Source organism: Salvia miltiorrhiza, chromosome 6, assembly GCF_028751815.1.
Source record: "Salvia miltiorrhiza cultivar Shanhuang (shh) chromosome 6, IMPLAD_Smil_shh, whole genome shotgun sequence".
NCBI lineage: Eukaryota > Viridiplantae > Streptophyta > Magnoliopsida > Lamiales > Lamiaceae > Salvia > Salvia miltiorrhiza.
The window spans coordinates 37,376,091-37,397,849 of record NC_080392.1 but is presented as its reverse complement, the minus strand read 5'-3'; the positions used below and the strand labels follow the sequence as shown (position 1 = coordinate 37,397,849).

Here is a 21,759-nt window from a genome sequence, read left to right as displayed (position 1 = left end):
ATCAGTCCTAGGAGGAATGTTCAACTGATACTTGACTTTAGTATCAGTCCTTTGCGCGCATTAAATAATCAGTCTTCAACTGATACTTCAGTTGGTATCTGCAGTCTTCAGTTTCAGTCTTCAGTCTTCAGTCTTCGACACCGCAACTAAACTAGAAACGAACTCTAACACTTGAGTTCAAAACGATTCTAGTCTATTACATATAAGTCCTATGAATTTTGGTATCATCAAAACAAGGGTTAGGATATTCCACAAGGTTCCCAACAACTTTTCACTTTTTCACCACTCCCAATACTAATTATAACATATTTTTCTCCACTATCAATACATTTTACCACTTTTCCTTAAAACACGTGCCGTCCCCAAAGAGGAACTTATTTCAGGGACGGATGGAGTAAATTTTTATTAATTATTTGAGGTAAATTAGTGAATTTGAGAAAAAAAAATAAAGTAAAATTTTTCAAACGATTGGATTTCGCTCGGAAAACTAAATACGAACTACATCGAAGACAATAACAATGTATTACAATAAAGTATTAAACGCGACATGCCAATAAAAAAATGAACTAACTGCTCTAGTGTAAATAACGAAGTCGAAATAAATTTTTATTAAAAAATAGATAACAGTGCAAATATCCAACTTCACAGACCACTCGAGCAATGACAATGATAACTCATGATGCGTGTTGAACATCTAATGAAATGCATTTTGCCTCAAGATCAGAGGTCTCCACAAATTTGAAAGTTGTAAAGAACATCTAATGAAATGCATTTTACATCAATAATAGTATTCAGATTTTGTTTTATAATAAGGTGGAGTTAGAAAATATTGGATCATATCTTATAATTGTAAGTTTTCGAATTTAGTTATAAGAGTTTGTTTTATAATAAGGTGGAGTTAGAAAATATTGGATCATATCTTATAATTGTAAGTTTTCGAATTTAGTTATAAGATTATAATAGTACTCCCTCCTATCCTTTTTGTTTATCATTTTAGCATTCTCAATTATTTATGTTTTAATTGTCATTTTGAAAATTTATCTCAATCTTAACCTTATTTAATATCTTGCATTAATCACAAGTAAAATGACTCTTCCTATTTCTTCTAATTTTTGTGATGGATGATCGGCTCTTTTTTCACCAAATAAATATTGGATTAATTAATACTCCACTAAAATAAGTGATGTTTAATGAGGTTATGTTGGGTATAATATTTTTTTATTAAAAAATGTGCTTGAGCTTAGGATGACAAACAAAAAGGATAGGAGGGAGTAGTACATAAATATTGGAGCATTTAGAATTGAATTACATATGTTTGTATTATTGATATGTAAATGTAAACTAGAGTAAACTCGATTACGGAAAATTATGAATGTAAAAATTAGCATATCCAAAATAATTACCATTTCATGATTCCAACAGAAGATGACTGCAATGAGTCATTGATGAATATTTTGCTGAATTCCATAACCTTAATTAATTGTACGATTTGATTTTGCGTTGGAAAAGATTCAGCCATCTCATCTTCAATTCATCAATGGTTAGAAAATGCAACACTATCAGATTTAGTGCAAGGTGTAAGCAATCCAAGATGTCTTTGCACACTTCTTAATTAAAGCCTACAGATTCATTTCTCTTTGATAAGTACATTCTATCAATGATAAATGTAAAAAAATAATTAAATGTATTAGTTCATTGTTCTAATATATGGACTTCTATTGTTTGACAAACTTAATTATTGGCTAATTTTTTTAAACGATTGGCTAAATTATTATTAGTCAAATTAAATAATAATTTTGATAGAAAAATAGTAACTATTTATTTGGCCAACAAATTAATTAATTAGCCAAATTATCTTATTATAAAGAGGATGTTTAGTTGGCCAAACAAATAGTTATATTTAGAAAAGATCAATTATTTGATGTATGTTTGAATGAAATTCAGTTTAGCGTAAATGTGAAAACTCTAAATTTAAGTTGTTTAATTCTATTTTTTAAAAATGACGAGTTTACCTCGGTGCCAACATTGAGAAAGCTGAAAATTCTAATTGTCTGTTAAGCATAAGATGATTTTCTAAACATTAATATTTACATATAAAATAAATTGAGTATAATAAAATGTGACTTAATATATTTAAAACTAATTCATCTTGATATGTCTACATAAGTCTTTTATTCATTCAACGTAACAAAATTATTTTTTTATATTAAATTAATGACAATACAAATTGACTAGTTGATTTATAAACATTTTCGCTAGGTATATGCTTTTTTATAGCTCTAGACGAGATGATTCTCAAAATTCACTTTTGATCTTTCAAACTCCAGACAAAATAATGTTAAAAAGTCAGAGGTAATCTATCAAGCTTCATACGAGATATACTCAAAACTCAATTTTGGCTCCAAACAATATGATGTTCACAAGTTAGAAGTGGTTTGCCAAGCTCCAAACGAGATGATGCTCATAACTAAATTTCAAATGAGATAATACTTATAGGGGTGAGCATCGGTTCGGTTCGGTGCAAAACTGAACCAAAAACCTAAAACCGAAAACCGAACCGATGCTCAAATTGGGCACCGATCTGCACCAATCATAGTCCCAAAACCGAACCGAAATCGAACTGGAAAAATCGTCGATTTCTGTTCGGTTCACCGAACCGACCACGATTTGGGCTGCCAGAAACTGTTCAATGCCGTCGCCGTTGGGTTAGGCGCAGGCAGATGGACGCGACGCTGGAGGACTGCGGACACCGAAAGATGGGCGTGCCGCTGGAGGCCGGAAGAGCCGAAGAGGGACGCGCCGCTGGAGGCAAGGAGGGACGCGCCTGGTGGACGGTGATGGGCGGACGGTGCCTGGTGGACGGCGCCGCTGGAGGCCGAAAGTCAAAGCAATGACAAATCTGCTCAAGTTAATAAGCATCCACCACCTCAATTTCTTCACGTTCCTTTTTCATAAATTAATTCATTTATTCAATTATACTATGTAATCCAAATTAATTAATATTACAGAGGATGGGAGTGGCAAGCATCAAGTAGGAAGACGAATATGTATAATAAAGCATCCAAATAAATTCAGGGAGATGAGAAACACAGACGGTGCCTGGTGGACAGCGCCGCTGGAGGCCGGAAGAGCCGAAGAAGCGAAGGCGATGGGCGGACGGCGCTGGTAGGGAGGAGGAGGACGTGCGAAATGGAGGAGGAGGAGAATTGAGAATTCTGATTTCTGAAATCAGTGATGCGGCGCAGCAGATGTTAGGAATAGGATTTAGGATTTTTTCTTTACAAAGTTAAATATCTATTGTAAAATATAAATATTTAATATAATATTAATATTAGTCGGTTCGATTCGGTGCAAAACCGAACCAAAAACACAGCACCGAAACCAAATAAAAAATTTTTAGTTTTCATCTTTAGGAACCGAACCGAACCGACCACCAGTAGAATTGGCACCAAACCGCACCAATAGGGGTCGGTTCGGTTCGGTTTTGACTGTCGGTTCGATTTTTGCTCACCCCTAAATACTTAGCACTCAACTCCGGTCTTTCAAACTCAAAATGAGTGATGCTTAGAACTCAGCTCTGGTCTATCAAACTGTGGACGAGATGATGCTTACAAGTTAGTTATGGTCTTTCAAGCTCCATGCGAGATGATGCTCACAAGCAAGTTATGGTCTTACGAGTATTTTACCTCCAAACAATATGATTATCCCAAATTAGAAGTGACTTGTCAAACTCCAAACGAAATGATACTCGTAACTTAATTTCGGTCTTTGAAGCTTTAAATGATATAATGCTTAGCACTTAACTCCGGTCTTTCAAGCTCCAAATGAGTAATGCTTAGAACTCAACTCCGGTCTATCAAACTATGGACAAGATTAAACTCACAAGTCAGTTATGCTCTTTTAAGCACCACACGAGATGATATTCACAAGTCAATTATAGTATTGCGAGCTCCAAATGAGATGATGCTCACAAATCAGGTTTTATCGTTCAAGTTCAAGTTGTTGATGAGATGATACTTATAAGTCAAATCTCATATAACAAGCTTCAGATAAGATAATGATTTAAAGTTCGATGTACAAGTGATATTTCAAGTTACAGACAAAATGATGCTCAAAAGTTTTGTAAGATTCGAATGAGATGATGTTCATATATAAGACATGATCTTAAATTTTGCTTATCAATTTAAAAAATATATAATGATAATTACAATATTGTAAAGTGATTTTCCGTCGAATTTCGATCGGGTTATACACTAGTTTCCTTAGACTACATTTATTCATGACCAATGACAATCGGTCATCACTAAAAGACAAGAATTAAATCAAAAAAATATTAAAATATTACCAAAGTGAACAACCGGTTGCCAAAAAGGTTGCAGAACAAGCCAAGTCATCCACCTTTTTAATCAAATGGGATAATGCCACTTGGCATTTTATAATTAAAAAGTATGATAACAAATAATAAAAAAAGAAAAAGTATTTAGGTTGTAGTAGGTTATTGATAAAAACATAAAGGTTGTTAAATTTTAAGTTGTGTATGTAGAAGAGAGAGAAATAAATATTTTATTAAAAATTGGGTTGTTGTAGGTTGTTGATAAAGATAGTCTTATAAACTGGAGAATATGAAACTGACAGTGACAACAGCCATGACCACCCTATGCGCGTGAAATACTATACAAACCGGTCATGTATTCCCAGACGCTGAATCGAGGGTACAAGCAAGGATTTACCTGACGTGAAGTTCTTTGAACGCCTAATGTGCAATGATTTACGCAGCGCGACTTCAGAGAAATTGAGCAACTCCTCTACCTCCACAGGGTCATTGAATTCTACCACTTGGAGATCAGTGTCGAGCTCGTAATCTCGTTGTGCTGACGACGCGTCGGTGTCGTCATACGACTCATCGGTGGAGCTAGGGCTCGCGCCGGGCTCGTACTCGGAGTCGGAGGACTCGGATTCGGGCGACTGTTCAGGGGCTGGACTGGTAGCACGCGGTTGTGTCTGGGCGGCGCCTTCTGAGGTCGCGGAAACGGGTTCAGCCGCGGTGGTCACCGGGACATCGGAGAATCGGTGACCACTCATTCGATTTTTCGGCGTTTGGAGGCGGAGCCGCGTTTCTTTCTTGGTGCCATGGTGGTGAACTGTGGTGAGTGGTGGTATTGCGGCTGTGCGGTGGGGGTGATGGTGGTCCGGCGATTGGAAAATGAGAGCGGGAAGGCGGGAAAGTGATAGTCGCAGCTGCAGATAGAGGGAGTCGAAGGAAGTGTTGGAATGGGGGAAAAGCTTATTGGGGAAGATTTGACTAGGGTCAAAACCCTAGTTCCTAGAAGTTGCAAATTCACCCCCAAGTTTCTGTCATCTGCAAAATAATCCCCATTTCAAAAAGTCAGAATTTAAAAATCGACCCCAAATAGAATGAATTCAAGAACTAACTCAGCACTTAGAAAAAATTCATAAGTTAAGTGAAGGCAAACTCATTTCAGGAAAAAAATGTGCGCACAAAGTTTTCTACAGATAGAATGATTACGATTTCATCGCATTTCATTAAATTTTTAATTCCATTCCAAAGAAGGCAATTCTTTATGAGTGTTTGTTTTGCTATGACAATAGATAAAAGTCATTGACAATCTCTTTTAAATGAAGGATTATACCTGCCGAAACCTATTTTTAGTTATGGAGAACTCTACGTGGCGATCTCAAAAGTCACTTAAAAAAAATAGGTCATACACAAGACGCAACAACTAACGTAGTGTATGATGAAATTTTCGATAGATTATGAGGTAATTGCAAATTTAATAATTTATTTAAACTTTTAAAGTTTAAGTCATTAGTGATATTATTTTTTTTTCTGATTTTGTTAATTATATGTTTCAGCTGCAGACATCTATATAATATAGATACGTATCAAATAATTGTTCCAATTTCTCTTTTAATATTTTTTGGATCGAAACTCTGCTTATGTAATACCCCGTTTGCTCGAGCTAAGTTTAGAATTAAGATGATTCACACCGGATTGAGAAAAAGAATTTATTTTAATTCCAACAAAAATGATTTACAAAAGCATTTGTAAATTTAGTTATTAAATTTATATGCATTGCATATTTATTTAATTAAGCATTCAAGCATTTATCCGAGCTATTTATTTAGCAAAGCCTGACGAAGCCTGCTGAATATTACAGTCCTGATATTTTAATCCTGAGATATTTCCTGATATTTTCGCTCACCCTACCAGCCGCCTTACTATGCTATCTCTTCTCAAATATACCTCCTCCGCAAGCTCACCCAAATTACTCTCTCTCAATTCACTCACTTTCTCTCTCTCGTTCCAACAACCGGACTGAGCTTCAAGAACAGCAGCCCAACAAATTCAAGCAGTCGACCATCAGAATTTGAGTAAAACGCAGCAACCATAGCTAGATTCTCGATTCACACAGCACCAAACCAGTTTCCCAACATCTGCCAAGTTCATCAGCCAAGGTTTCATCTATGAACTCCATTGCCCTTTTATTCATATCATGTTTAAATAGAATGATTTTTCAAACTTCACAAACAAGAATCACACGCATACATGTATATCTGAACTGTGTTGCTTTAAGTCGAGCCTTGAGCGTGTTTGTTTTGTGGAGTTTTGGCTGTGTGGGTCAGTCGAGAGTAGATGAGAGTTGAGGGCGGCGGCCGTGGATCCAGTGCAGTCGTCAGATTTAAGGGAGAGGGCTGGTGTTGAATGGTGGCTGAATTGGGGATCTAAGGCTCGGCGGAGGCGTGGCCTGTGGGTCGCATTTCCGTCAGATCTGGAGGAGAGGAGAGTGAGGGTAGCGGCCGTGGCTTGCTGCGGTCGCCGGATAAACAGAGGGAGGTGACGGCGCTTCACCGTTGCCAAGGAGGTGATCGGTGTGAGGTGTACCGGTGGATTGAGAAAGAGTAGAGAGGAGTAGAGAACAGAGCGAGAGGAGCAGAGCAGAGCGAGAGGGCAAAGCAGAGCTGGAGGGGCAGAGCAGAGCGAGAGGGCATAGCAGAGCTAGATTGCAGAGCAGAGCTAGATTTCAGAGAAGAGCTAAAGAGCAGAGCTGGATAGCAGAGCTGGGATACCCGAGCTGTAGAGCAGAGCTAGGATACCAGAGCTGAGAGACCAGAGCTGGGATACCCGAGCTGTAGAGCAGAGCTGGGATACCAGAGCTGAGAGACCAGAGCTGGAGAACAGAGCTAGTAGCACAGAGCAGAGAAAGGGGGCAGAGGCGGCGATCTCGCCGTGGGCTGCCTTTTTTATTTGGGCTTGTGCATTTTAAGTAAACACTTATATGCTTAAGTATGAAATGAGTCATGCATTGCATCATGATTTAATTGGTTATTTAAAATTCCAATTACAAAAGAAAGACGAGTAAGAATATTGTTGGTGTTCATAACTCAAGAGAATTGTTTTCAATTATTTATTCATTAAATTTTGAAAACCCGGCTAAGTGAATCATAGAATGTTAAGCACTTTACCGTGACTTGAGTTTAGATTTAAGAGACCTATTAAGAATAGATTTCTTGTAGGCCTTGAACATCAGGAGGATTAGCACTGCTATTCCGATTAAGAGATAAAGTTAAACGACAGGCTTTGCCTAAACAGGTGGGCTTATTTCCCAATGTATGATTGAGCTAATGAGCTTACATGTTCGTGAAATATAAACTGTTTATCCAATAAAATATTTTTGTGCACTCTACCATGTTTAAGGCTTTCCACAACGAATCAATTGAGGTTCTCTTATAGCTTAACACGTTATTTGAGAATTGTGTACACTTGTTGGCTGACTCGGTGGATTGATCTCCATCGGGCACTAACCAGAGGCGTTATAAGGGTGCTCGACGGGATGTGTTCCGGAGCATAGTTATGATAGGCATGTCTGGATTAATTTCCGAGGTTTATTATACTTGGCTAGGTTACGCCCTCAGTTCAAGTCAACGGAAGACAGAGATCCGTCGGTGACTAAATGGTCCGGGATCACAGCGAGTAACAGAATGGAGTGTGCAAACGCGCGCAAAATAATTAAGTATATTATGAAATATTTTAACATGCTTTGAAGTTATTTCATTTCAAAACCTTCTAAGTCATGTCAGTATGATTGGATAAACTGCTCTTACAGGTTATGAAATGTTTTAAAGTTGCAGCCCACTAAGTACATTAGTACTTAGCCCAAAAATCTTCAAATGTTTTTCAGGTTAATGGTTGGTGCTGACGAGACGAGCTGAGGCTAGAGTTCAACTCCTTATTTTGACTTCCGTTGTAGAACTAGCCAGTATATATCTTTTATTTTCTTAACTTAAGACCTTTATGTTGTGACTCTAAACAATATCTTTTGTTGAGCCGAGACTATTAATTCGCAAGTATTTCATTCTATAAATGTTGGTTATCTGAAGCATGACACTAAACTTGTGATCCTGAAGTTGTTATGTTTGTTGATGGATTCGTATCCCTTGAATACCTATCTTTCTTCATCCAAAGGGGCTAAGCCCGATTGTTATCCCTTTTATTCGGATTTCACAAGGTTTTTCCCTTGTTCATTTTAAATGATGAGTCGTACCCCAGTTATAGTTATTGTTTCGAGACTTGGGGTGTGACAGAGTGGTATCAGAGCATAAGTTTTCTTTCATGTCTCTGATAACCAAAAGCTTCTAATGTTGAGTCTAGATTAGTGCTTCTAGACTTCTAAGAAAGTTGTTGAACCTCAGCTCGCCGTCACACTGCCGCAAGAAAAGGTACGTTTTAAAAGTTTCAAAGATATTTAAATGTTTGAGAGTTTTCAAGAAGTGCGCGCTTTCAGTAAATGATGCTATGTGAAATGCTTACCGCTTTCCATATGCTATAAGTTATGAATTGCTAATCGTTTTCATATTCTTATTTTGAGTCTCCGACTCATATAACCAGCTAAGTATCGTGTTTGAGACTACCCGAGCCCTTAACGATAAGATAAGTAAGTATCGTGTTTGGGACAACCGGAGCCCTTAACGATAAGATAAGTCAGTATCGTGTTTGGGACTACCCGAGCCCTTAACGAATCAATCACCATTTCCATTTTGTAATTCAGCCCATCTCTCGGCCGAAATTATCTCCAAGATCAATAACACAGTTTTGGGAGTGATTCAATCAATATCTCTCAGTCAATTCATATCAATATCAATGACACAATTTGGGAAGGTGCTTCATCTTCTCCAGGTTACCGCAGTCCATGGCTGTGTCATTCATCAATTTCTCTTGCCCAGAACTACAACTTCATGAATCAATGTTTAGAGGTACCTAATTTTGGTAGTGATAGATTGAGAATGACAAATCTGCCTAAAATATGTTCCATAATTTCATCTTTCACATATATTCGTAAAACCATCCATACACCTTGATTTATTGTAAAAAAAATTTAAATTTGCAAATTATTCATCTAGAACATCTACCTCATACCAGTCACAGACCGACATCGATGGAAGGAAAATAGTTGTTCATCAACGCCTACGTAAACAATTCCCTTTTCGGTTAGTTTTCTAATCTACGTTTGAAAGTCAGAGTCTGTTTGTTTCTATGATTCCCTTGCAGTTGATAAAAACTTGGAAATATGAGTATATGATTTGTCCTGCTACCTTGTCATGATGAACATGAATGTTGTCCTTGTAGCTTTCTGATCTCCGTTGGAGTGTGATCACAGAGATGGCCTGACCGGTGACCTTAATTTAAGTACTTCAACTTCCATTTAATTATTCCTGAGTCCTTACTATTGAATGTCACAGTTTGTTTGTTGCTATATTCCCTTGCAATTGACGATAACATTGAAATATAACATAGATTTGTTGCTAGGTTTCATTTCCTCTAACTTGCCCTGCTACCATTGTGCATTTTATGTTTTATAATATAGATTTGTTTCTAGGTTTCATCTTCTTTAACTTGTCTTGCTACCATTGTTATGGATTGTCCTATTTCTGCGTACCATTGTTTGAGTGTCTAAAGTGACCAAAAAAAGAAAGAAGCTTAACAATTTAGTGCAACTTCAGAGCTTATTCATCATTCATCTACGTAGATATATGGCATTGCCATGGTAGAGTGATTGATACACATACATGATAATTCAATACTCAACACAAATAAAATTTCTTCATTTTTTTCCTAACTTCCTCTACATAGTCTTTTAAACTCAATTCATTTGTTAATTTTTTGAAACTATCTCATTATTTGTTTAACTTATATTGTCTGTATTACACATTGTAATCGGTATTGGTTAATTTTTTATTGTAGTATGATTGGTGTTACAGTGTACCTAGCTATTACGAGATGAACTGGGCAGTTGTGTTTCTAAGCTTAAAAAATATTATCTGTGTTGGAGAAATATTTTTAAGAGTATAATATTTTTCTTATACACAAAAGTTACGCGTTATGTGGTTCCAATACTCAAGTCTAATATCACAGGAAATTAACAAGATGCTTTTAATTTATAGCTACTTCAAATGAGATCAACAATCAAAATAATCGAAGTATTTAAGGTGAATGTTACCTTTGTGTGATCATATTGCCATTGTCTTGGATTATCTATATTTTCTTCAAGCCATGTGTTAGTCGAATAATTGTGGTTGTATTTCGCTTGGAATCACTGTGAAGTTGTTTAGTTACTTTTAAAATCGTTAATTGTATGCTCTGATTTTTATAGGAAACCATAGGGGCATAATTTGGATAAATTGTTGTCGAATTCCATCTGTTAGCTGACAATACACAAGTTAGCAATAATTATCATTAAGTCAAGTCCATAGTGGGATTTATTGGTGTCTTTTATTGGTTTTTAATACTTTATGTATCTGGCCTTAAAATAAGACCACTTAATTATGCTTATCGGTATCTCAAAATAATATTTGGCCTTCCTTAAAGCGTGTTTGAGTCTGTTAATCTCTCATCAGGTCTTGATATGCAGAAAGCCCCCGTTCGCCTCCAATGTGGATCAAAGGTTAGGAGGAGTAAGTGAAAAAAGTGAAGAAAAACGAATTTTTATCCTCAAATTGTCGTTGACATGATAATTGAATTGAGAGGAAAGTTTGAAGTGCATAATAAAACAGATAAATTTTATTGTTAATGTGGGATCTAGAACATGTAATTGTATGATTTGGGATGTCAATCCGACTGCCATGTCGTCAACGATTTAAGGGTAAAAATCCGTCGGGTGCAAAATCAGAAATAATACAAAGTTTAGGTATTTATAGACAGATTTTAAAGTTGAAATGCAAAACCAGAAAATGGGAAAAGTTCGAGTATTTACAGGCCAACACCCCTTAAAATAATGAAGTAATAAATTGCATTTTTCTTATATTATTTATATGTTATTAATTCTATAATTAAACGTTCAGCTTTACTATATTTTAGCAAATGTAAAACGTATATAAATTTCGATTTATAATAGTAATAAAATAATGCAAAATCTCATATTGATTTTTATGACTTTTTTTCAGTTTATAACCTAAACGAAAGTATATATTTTATGCAATTTTTACTAAACAAATTTTGAATTCCAAATCTTTTTTCATAATCTTTACAAATTAAAAATCTAAAATGAATATTACACTTTTTAATCTTCTAACCAATTTTTTAATTTCACATCAATTTTTCATTAGACTTTACAAAATAAAAATTTAAATAAAATGATACAATTTGAATCTCACATCAATTTTTGTCATTATATTAAGTTATAACATATTAGTTTAGTAATGCAAATCAACTTTTGTAAGCGTATTATGTCAATGATAGGTGTATTAAAATTTAAAACGTACATAATATATTGTTCTATCAAATCAAACTATGGAAATGCGTACAAGTTTTGAATATATAATTTATATGTATAGTATAATACGCTTATCATTGATAGAAAACACTTACCAAAAATTGATTTGCTTTACGTAAACTAATATACCTCTTAATAGAATGACAAAAATTAATGCGAAATTCAAATTGTATTAGATTTTATAAGCATCTTCGCAAAGCGTATGCTTCTTTATAGCTCCAGACGAGATGATTCTCAAAATTCTGTTTTGGTCTTTCAAACTCCAAACGAGATAATGTTATCAAGTTTTATAAGATATGTACTCAGAACTTAATTTTGGCTCCAAAAAATATGATGCTCGCAAGTTAGAAGTGGTTTGTCAAGATTCAATCGAGATGATGCTCATAACTTTAATTCCGGTCTTTTAAGCTTCAAATAAGATAATGCTTAGCACTCAGCTCCAGTCTTTCAAACTTCAAATGAATGATGCCTATAACTAAGCTCCGATTTATCAAACTATGCACAAGATGATGCTCACAAGTTAGATATAATCTTTCAAGCTCCACACGAGATGATGCTCACAAGTCAGCTATGGTCTTACAAGCTCCAGATGAGATGTTGCTCACAAGTCAGTTTTTATCTTTTAAGCTGCAGATGAGATGATACTCATAAGTCAAATCTCATATATTATTATGATTAGAAGTTTGACATACAAAACTTAAATGTGATATTTCGAGCTACAGACAAAATGATGTTAAAAAATCTTGTAAGGTTCAGATGTAAATATGTTCACATATAAGATGTGGTCTTAAATTCTACCTATTAATTTAAAAATATATATATATATATATACTCCTATAACATTAGTAAATCTTTCTTATATATGATTAACAAAAAAATACAATATATCAATCCTTTATCATATCCAATATCAAATATACTTAAATCTTTTTTTCTTATTTTTTAAAATCTCAAACCTCACATCAATTTTTTATGAAATTTCATCAAATAAAAAATTATAAAAAGGCGGTTTGTTGTAGCTCTCAACAAAAAAGTAATATGTAATTGGCGAAAATTGTTGAGATTATTATAATTTGAACTGTACCACCCATTTATTTTGAAATGTTATGATTATAAATAATGTAAAATAATAATTATGATATAAAGTGGTTTCTCGTCGAATTTCGACGGGTTACACACTAGTTAGTATTAATTGTGTGCGGAGATGTTTACAGTTGAGTAGGTGTTCTGCACCTATATACGCGTCAATTGGTGGTTGTCTTATTTATTTGTGAGTTGAGTTCTTTAAGATTTCATTGATCTTTTAGTGACTGGTATTCATAATTACTCAATCCATCCCCATGAATTGTGATTTAATGGAAATGATACATGTTTTAAGAAAAATATAATAGTTGTATTTGAATAAAGATTGAATCTCATTTTTTTTTTTGTAAATAATAAGAGGGAAAGTTTGTAGGATCATTTTTAAATAAGAAAATATCATAATTTTCAGATCATATTTTTCAGAAACGAAGAAAAATATACATTTATATAACTTCTCTTTCTATATATTATTATTAGAAGAAAAAAAAATACCCAAAAGCTCCCATTGGAAAGCAATTAACAAATCTCTAGTTGTTGCTCTCCCTAAACCTATGATGGAGTGTGATATTAGTATTAATTAAATTAGGCCTAAACTATTCCCCTTAACATAAAATAAGGTTTTCGAAATATGCGTGTGAGATCTAGATGTAGTGCAATTAATGTTTAAGACCAAAAGATAGGTTCGAGTACGTTGTAGCGTGATGTTTAACTTTTATTATTTTAATTTATTTTATTTAAAAAATATTTTTGAAATACACATTGTTCAATATTAATAATGAAAAATTAAAACGTTATCTTACACAAATAAATGTTTCTAATAATAAAAAATATGTTGACTTTGTTGAGATGGGCCCTACAAAATAGTGAAATGATGAGTTGATTGATTAAATGGCAATGGTCGTGCGGGCAGCAGTCCTTTGTCTCATTTGAAATCTTCAAAAGAATCCACTTTATATCAACGATTTTTGGTAATTCAGTTCAATTTTGAACGGCAGCCGCCAATTAAGTTAAAATAAATGTTGGGGGTTCACAAAAATAGTGCTTGAAAGTAAAATTATTTCACTTATGACAATGTACATGTATCTTTACGTAGGAAGTCCTCATCTTAGAGTCCTCCGTTACGGTGAGGGATTCTATAATGGGCTTTACAATTTTTATTTTTATTTTATTCAAAATAATATAATTCAAAATTAAAATAAACATCAAATTTTAAAATTGAAAATTTCATTACATTGAAATTCAAAAATAATAATAGTTTAAACAAAAAAAGTGAAAAATAAAAATTACAATTTAAATTATTTGAAAACATATACTTTGAGTCTCACATCGAAAAGTGTAGACTTTGAGCCCCCTCTTGAGCTGGTTGGCTCGGCAGCGATTGGAGGCTCTTGGGCTGTGGCTCGAGCTGGAGCTCTTTGGAAGAAATATGTCCTTCGATGTTATTAGTTTGCTTAGATGTTTGGTCTTCTAACGCACATTTTGAACAAAATTTCATGATCCATATTATAATATACTCCCTCCGTCTCACGAATCATAACACATTTCCAAATAAGGTAATAATTACTTTATCTCTTATACTTTATCATATTTATTATCTTCTCTCTCCTACTTTATCACTTTTATTACCTTATCTCTCATACTTTATCACTTTTATACTTTATTAATTAGACACTTAAAACATTAATCTACAACTCTTTAATTCTCGTGCCGAAATCAAACGTGTCAAGATTCATGGGATGGAGGGAGTACCAAACCTGCAGCTCATTTTACATAAAACTAGTGTTTTACCTGTGCGATGCACGGGATTACATATGTTGTTAAAATTTGGTTTTGCTTAACTAACTTTTTAAAAGAAATATGAATATATTTTTGTTGAAAGTTATTAAAATTAAAATAAAGATATAAAATAATAAAAAAATATCATAACTTATTTTAAAATTCATCCATTTACGTAAAAGTTCATAGGATGTCTATACCTGATTAAGTAAGACATCGAACAATATAAGCGTTTTATTGTAACATTCTGAAAGACACTTTTGTATAATCTCTAAAATAAATTATTTAAAAATATTTTATTATACAATTGTTATACCAACTATGTTACTGCTAAACTATATTTAAGACTAACATTTTAAATTACTTAAAAATAAAGGTGAAAATAATAATACATGAAAAGACAATTGCAAACTTGTCATCTTATTATTATAAACATTTGTAGAATTAATAATCTACTTTGTCTTCATTACATATCAAGATTTTCAGACTCCTTTGACTTGTAACTCTAGAAATAGCTACATAAAACTGACTGTGACTAAAAACAAGCCTATTAAAAAATAAACTCACATGAGAGAGTGATTGACCTTGACTTTTGTTTATAGTCATTGCATAAGAAACAATAATAGGGAATTGCTGCCATTGAAACTTGAGCGGTAGTCTTGGATCAAATGGTATCAGTGTCATCCTTAGTATCAATACTTGATGTCCTGCATTATGGTCTGTGAGAACTTTCCCTTTCAAAATAAAATAGCCTCATGTTTAATTCATTGCAGATCTGGCATTATTTGGTTGCAATTTTTTTACTAAAGACCACATGGTCGGCATGTTTGTGATTAGAGAAATGATGAATATCAAAAGAAGAAGTGAGTATAAGTAAAAATTTCACACCAAAAGTTAGTTTATATAGGCCACGGGGATACACATTTGATGGGAGATACACATTTAATATATTATATTGAATAAGATGCTTTGATAATGGAGTTGATTTTGGTTTGACGATAATAAAAAGTTGTTACATTTTTTGGAAATATATATGGAATGTTGCCAAATTACACATTTCACACTATCACCTCTCTCTCTTAGATCTGACGTCATGCATGCCTGAGATAGGGCTTCTTCTTCGTCTCCTTTGTTTAGCTGTAAAGATGATACAAAAATCCCATTAATCATGCATACCAATCAATACCTTACTCTACTTAATATGTATTTCATAATTTCGTTGATAGTTGATTGGTATATTGGTATTTTGATTTGTTAGACAAAACATATAAACATAATCAATGTGGGTCATGATTTATGGAGATATGATTGAATGATCTATTGTGTCGTATTTAGCATTAGTAAGATTATTATTATTATTATTATTATTATTATTATTATTATTATTATTATTATTATTATTATTATTATTATTATTTGTCATACTTTGCAAAAATCACAACAAAAAATTAATGCCGCCTTATATAGCCCTTCTTTTGTTTATCTCCAAAAGATTTAATTGAATATAATTAGAAATCAATCTATGAGATAGCGTGTAAATCAAAAATAATTTATATGAGATATTGCTACGAGTTCGTAAATAATTTTTTATTCTCTTGAATTCAAAAACAATCTATAGTCTAAAATTGCGTGTAAATCAAAAAGAATATTCACTTTTGCAAATGACTACAAGATCCCATGCAATTTATATGTATTTATATTTTGAATTTTATTTATTGGATGAATATTTCTCACAAAAGATTTAATTGAAAATTAGTGATCTACAAATTTTACATATAAATTTCATATATAGATGATGGGAATAAATGTCGTTCAATTAAATGTAGATTTAATTACATTTAATTAAGAATATAAATATATATATATATATATATAGGGGCGCGCTCCAGTGAGACCCCCTATTTTTCGTGTAACATGAGTACAATGAATAAGACATATAATACTAATGAACAAAGCGTATATCTAATGAACAAGATGTATATACTGATGAAAAATAAAATTTAAAAAATTCGTAATGAATAAGACATATATACTGATGAACATGGCCGTATATACTGATGAACAATGCAGTATATACTGATGAATAACAAAATTTAAGATATTCTGCTCCCTCCAGGATTCGAACCATGTGAAAAAAAATCACCCTCCAGATACAATATCAGCCATATGATTGATAAAATAAACGCATCAGATCGTGTCCTAGATCTCACTAAAATTAGGGGGTCTCATTGGAGCGGCCCCCCTATATATATATATATATATATATATATATATATATATATCATCCTATAAATTAGTCAACTTTCCAAATATAGATCAACTTTCCAAAAATAAATTGAGTAAAAGGGCGGGAAATTTTTTTGGCTGGATGGACCAGCTTTTATATATGTATAGATAGATGTGATTTTTATTAACTATAAATCGTTTTTTTTTTTTTTTTTTTTTTTTTTGTTAAGTTGAACTAAGAAAACATAGTAGATAAAATGACAAAGTGGGGTGTGGTTGCGTGTCGATTGCATAGTTGCTTTCAATAGTTTTAGATGCTATCACATACTCTATTATATTTATATTCACAATATATTAGTATAATATGTATGTGTTCCAAATAATATATATATGTATTATATATGAAAAAATGGTATTGCGTTTTGCATTGATTGTTGCTTAAAATATAGTGAGAGATGTGAGTACAAGTTATCGAGCCGAATTGACTTGTCTATACAGATAATCCATTCAATCTCTATCAAACTATATATAATTTGGTGTGAAAGATTTTTCTGGTGAAAGTTTTGATATCGACTTTAAATCCAACAAAAACAAATCATTGAAAATTTAAAATGAGAGCGATGGATCCTCCTATTTATTATAAATTGAACACACACAAACAACGGAAAATTCTATCGTGCATAAGCTTCAATACAGCTCGTCCGTTACGATTGAGACACGTGTAATGTCAAAAGAAATAAAAAAAAGAGGTAACCATGGTTTGGGTGGGCCGCCCGAGGGAAAAATTGCAGAAAATTTCCACCCGAAGAAGAAACCGATCGGTGCCCGCTGCTCGTTGAGAGGGCTTGGCCGAGAGCAACATTGTTCAACGCAAGATTTAAATCCGAATCCGAAAATGTCTTCAGATTCAGGAACGATGGCGTATACAAAAAGTGCCTGCAATTTTCGGCCAAGCTTGAATGTTCATCCGGGAGTTTCAAACTTTACAAAATTTGATTTAAATATTACCAACATTTTGCATTTATATTTGAATTTTAATTTTTTGCCTCAAATGCCCTCGGCATCTGATGTTGTTTCAACGCAAATTTTTTGTTTTTGAAGGGGTTCGGCTGTTGGGAAAAACACAAAATTGGAGCTTTTGAAGGGTTTCGCGTGTTGGGGAAAGGGCGTATCATTCGAAAAACTTTGGAGCAATTGGAGCTATGGCCGAGGATCAAACGAAGGTGGTAATCCCGGCTACTTTCCCTATTGTGTAAATTTCATGTTTATGTTTTATAATTTCTCAATTGACGAGTGTAAATGTCAATTGTTTTGCAAAATTTGTACTGACGAAAGTTTCCTAAATTTTTAGTCTAGGGAAAGCATTGATTTGAATCGAGTACTGGGTTTCGAAGAGAGTGACGACGACGTCTCAAGCGGTCCAAAAAATGATCCAAAAGAGGCGTCTGATGCTGCTAAAGAAAAAGTAGAGTTTCACTCTGATGCACATGAATGTGACGAGAATGGTGAAGATGGTGTTTCTGGTGAGAAGGATGCACATGATGAAGTTTTTGATAAATTAACCGTTCCCGAATGGGAGGAAATGCTTGCTGTGGGATCTACACTAAGCACAAATCTGGTCCACATTTTTGGATATTGTCTTACATATTCACATAAAAAAGGTTTCAGTGTTCGGAGGGGGGATGAGAAAAGGTTTGGTCAAAGAGGTGATATCCGATTAAAACAATTCCTTTGTTCCAGTAGTGGTTTGACGGATATGAAGCGTCAGAAGACAAGTTCGGGGGTTTACAAGAAAATGGTTACTAGAACCAATTGTGCGGCTCAATTGGTGGTATCAAGAAAGGATGAAGGGCCATTCGTTGTGTCCATTTTCGAAACGGTGCATAACCATGAGTTGATAGCAACTGACATGTCGTACATGCTGAGATCAAACCGGAATCTGAACATTGGTCATCAGTCTGTTCTGCAAGCTATGAAAGATGCTGGTATTGGCGTTAGTGTTGCTTGCAAGTTCATGAAAAAGGAAAGTGGGGGTGTACCCAATGTTGGTTTCACAAGGAAGGATGCATATAATCACATTGATCGTGTGAAGCGGTTATCCAAATTGGCAAATGAGGATGCTTCGGATGTGGTTAAATACTTCGCCAGTAAATCTAATGCAGAGCCTTTTTTCTTCTGGAAGCACGAATGTGATGAGGATGGAAGATTGATGAATTTCTTTTTCAGGGATTCTAGAAGTGCGTTAGACTATGAATCATTTGGTGATGTTTTATCTTTAGACACTACATATCGCACGAATCGGTATAATCTGATTTGTGCTCCTTTTGTTGGCATAAATCATCACTCTCAAAATGTCATGTTCGGAATGGCCTTTCTCTCTGATGAAACCACGGATACATTGAAGTGGTTGTTGCAGACCTTTCTTGAGTCTATGCATGGCAAAGAGCCAGGGTTAATATACACTGATCAGGCATTGGCTCTGATGAAGGCCATTGACGAAACTTTTACGAGTGCGAAGCATCGCTTGTGCCAATGGCATATCAGTCAGAATGCACCTGGGCATTTTGGAAACTTGAATGGCAACAAGGAGTTCAAAGAATTGTGGTATAAATGCATGAACGGGGTTGCACTGAGACGGAGTGGGAGGAGACATGGAGCAACATGATGGAAACCTATTCACCCCGTAAAGAGAGATGGTTTTCCGATATGTATTTGCTACGTAAACGGTGGGCATCGGTTTTCACAAGAGATATCTTCTCTGCTGGGCTATTGGCAACGTCTCGCAGTGAGTCCGCCAACAAAGTGATGAAGGAGATTTGTCGTTCGAGCACGTCGTTATTTGACCTTGTAATTAAGTACGACGGCATACTCCAAAAATGGCGACGTGGAGAACGTGAAGAGGACATGCACTGTAGATGGTTACCTGGCCAATATGTACGAAACAATCCACTTCTGACTCATGCAGCTAGTGTGTACACACGTGCACTCTACAAAGCATTTGAGGAAGAGGTCAAGGCTTCCTTCAATGTTATTCTTGAAGAATTTCCGGGAGAAGTTGGTGAATGGCTGTGGTTTAACGCTACTTCAACTGGTCTCCGCTCACGTCCGAGGGTGATTCAGTTTAACCGATATAGTTCCCATGCCACCTGTAGTTGTAGGATGTGGGAATCGGAAGGAATACCGTGCAGGCATATTGTGAAAGTATTTTACTTGAAAAACGTTGTCCAAATTCCAGATGATCTCATTTTGAAGCGATGGACGAAGGGGGCCAAATTTGGTGAATCTTTTCCGCTCAATGATTGCCTACACGGTGGCACAATGAACTATATGTTATTTGTGAATAAGTGTATGCGTGATGTGTATGAGATGGCCACATCAAGTAAGGATTCAGAAGTGGCTTGTTCAGCGATACTAGAGCAATTAGCTAACCTGCGATTAGAAGTATCAAAGATTGTTGGTAGTCCTATGAAGCCGTGCGATGGATCAGAGCCCACGAGTGGGAAAGTTTCCAATAAAATACAGAATCCAAAGAAGATTAGAGGACGAGTTTATGTAAAGAAGAAACGTTGGCAAGCTGAAGGCCGCAAAAAACGGGGTAGGATTTTAAAAAAGGGTCATGAGTGGGCATTTTTGTTTTTATCATTGTATTGATTAATTTCGTTTGTGCAGGTGTTAAGGGAAGAACAAGTACAGAACCTAAACGAACACAACTGGGGACGAAAACCACGATCAATTTCATGAACATTGATGAAGATGATTCAGCCGATTCAGCCGAGGAACAGATGGTGAATGCTGGCCTTTGATGATGAAGTGCTGTATATCTAATGGCATTTGAAGAACCGCGTGGAAGAAGACGAAGATGATTGGTGCTTACCTGAGTATTTTGCCGTTGACATGGAAAGCGTTGCAAGGAAGAATACCAACAAAGGATAACTCGATCAAAAGCGGAGTGTTACAGCCGGTGGCTCGTCCCCTTATGATTGTATCCCTACAAAGCTTTAATTGAGCTTCAATTGTCCTCTACTGTTTTTGAATTTGGTTCCTTCCAAACTCTAGAGGTCATTAAAGGTGACGTAATAACGTAAATGTGGTAGATGGAGGGATTAGAGAGTTGGAGGTTTAGTTGATTGTGGTAGAGGGCACGACGCATCGTTTGTGTTAAGTTGATAGTGGTAGAGAAATTTAGAGCATTAAAATAAAAGTATAAATACACTATAGAGATTTACAAAGCTATAAAATATTTCGTTTCTTTCTTTTGCTAATATATGTTGTTGATCGCAGAAACACTGTGAGTTCAGTTAATCGCAGATTTGTTGAGCTTATTTTGTGTATTGGAATTTTATGGAGACTTGAAAGTCCTTTAGATCATCGTAGTCATGTAATATCAGATATGGACATTTGATCGGATGTTGTATTTGGAATTGGGATTGTGCTCCTGTGATGGCATAGGTTTTTTTTTAGGGAATGTGATCGCATTGTTCAGTTTATATTTACTTTGTGTTTTGATTTTTCAATTAACTGCTGAACCATTGTTTGTTTATACGGAAGCTGGACTGTGTAGTATGTAGATCATGAATTTTGTCAATTACATGTAACATGTGTTAAGAATGCGTTTAGGTATAGCAAAACAAGCAATCCTTTGCTGGTAAAGCGCCGCATTGTGTTATTATTTTGAAATCGCAAGAATTGATACAAAAATCACCATTGTGATTAGAAACAAAGGTTGTGTGATAAAATATGATTTTAAACATAATATAATACACTAAACAAGTCAAAAATCTTATCTTAAATTCGAAATTTAATGATTTTAATAAACACACGATGACTACCACAGGCCATCGTGGGCATGGTCGTGAGTAAGAAATCGTGGGCACGATCGTAGGCG

General features: G+C 34.6%; 2 protein-coding genes across 2 annotated transcripts; both read left to right on the top strand.

The window, feature by feature from the left end:
- Window positions 1-17,565: 17,565 nt before the first annotated feature.
- On the top strand, window positions 17,566-21,078 carry LOC130989405 (protein FAR1-RELATED SEQUENCE 5-like). The gene is made up of 3 exons (XM_057913388.1): window positions 17,566-18,097; window positions 18,226-20,469; window positions 20,544-21,078. Exons 1-2 carry the CDS (start codon window positions 18,077-18,079, stop codon window positions 19,537-19,539), a joined length of 1,335 nt encoding a protein of 444 aa, XP_057769371.1. The 5' UTR covers window positions 17,566-18,076; the 3' UTR covers window positions 19,540-20,469; window positions 20,544-21,078.
- On the top strand, window positions 19,581-20,677 carry LOC130990862 (protein FAR1-RELATED SEQUENCE 5-like). Its single transcript, XM_057915090.1, has 2 exons — window positions 19,581-20,469; window positions 20,544-20,677. Exons 1-2 carry the CDS (start codon window positions 19,581-19,583, stop codon window positions 20,675-20,677), a joined length of 1,023 nt encoding a protein of 340 aa, XP_057771073.1.
- Window positions 21,079-21,759: the final 681 nt, after the last annotated feature.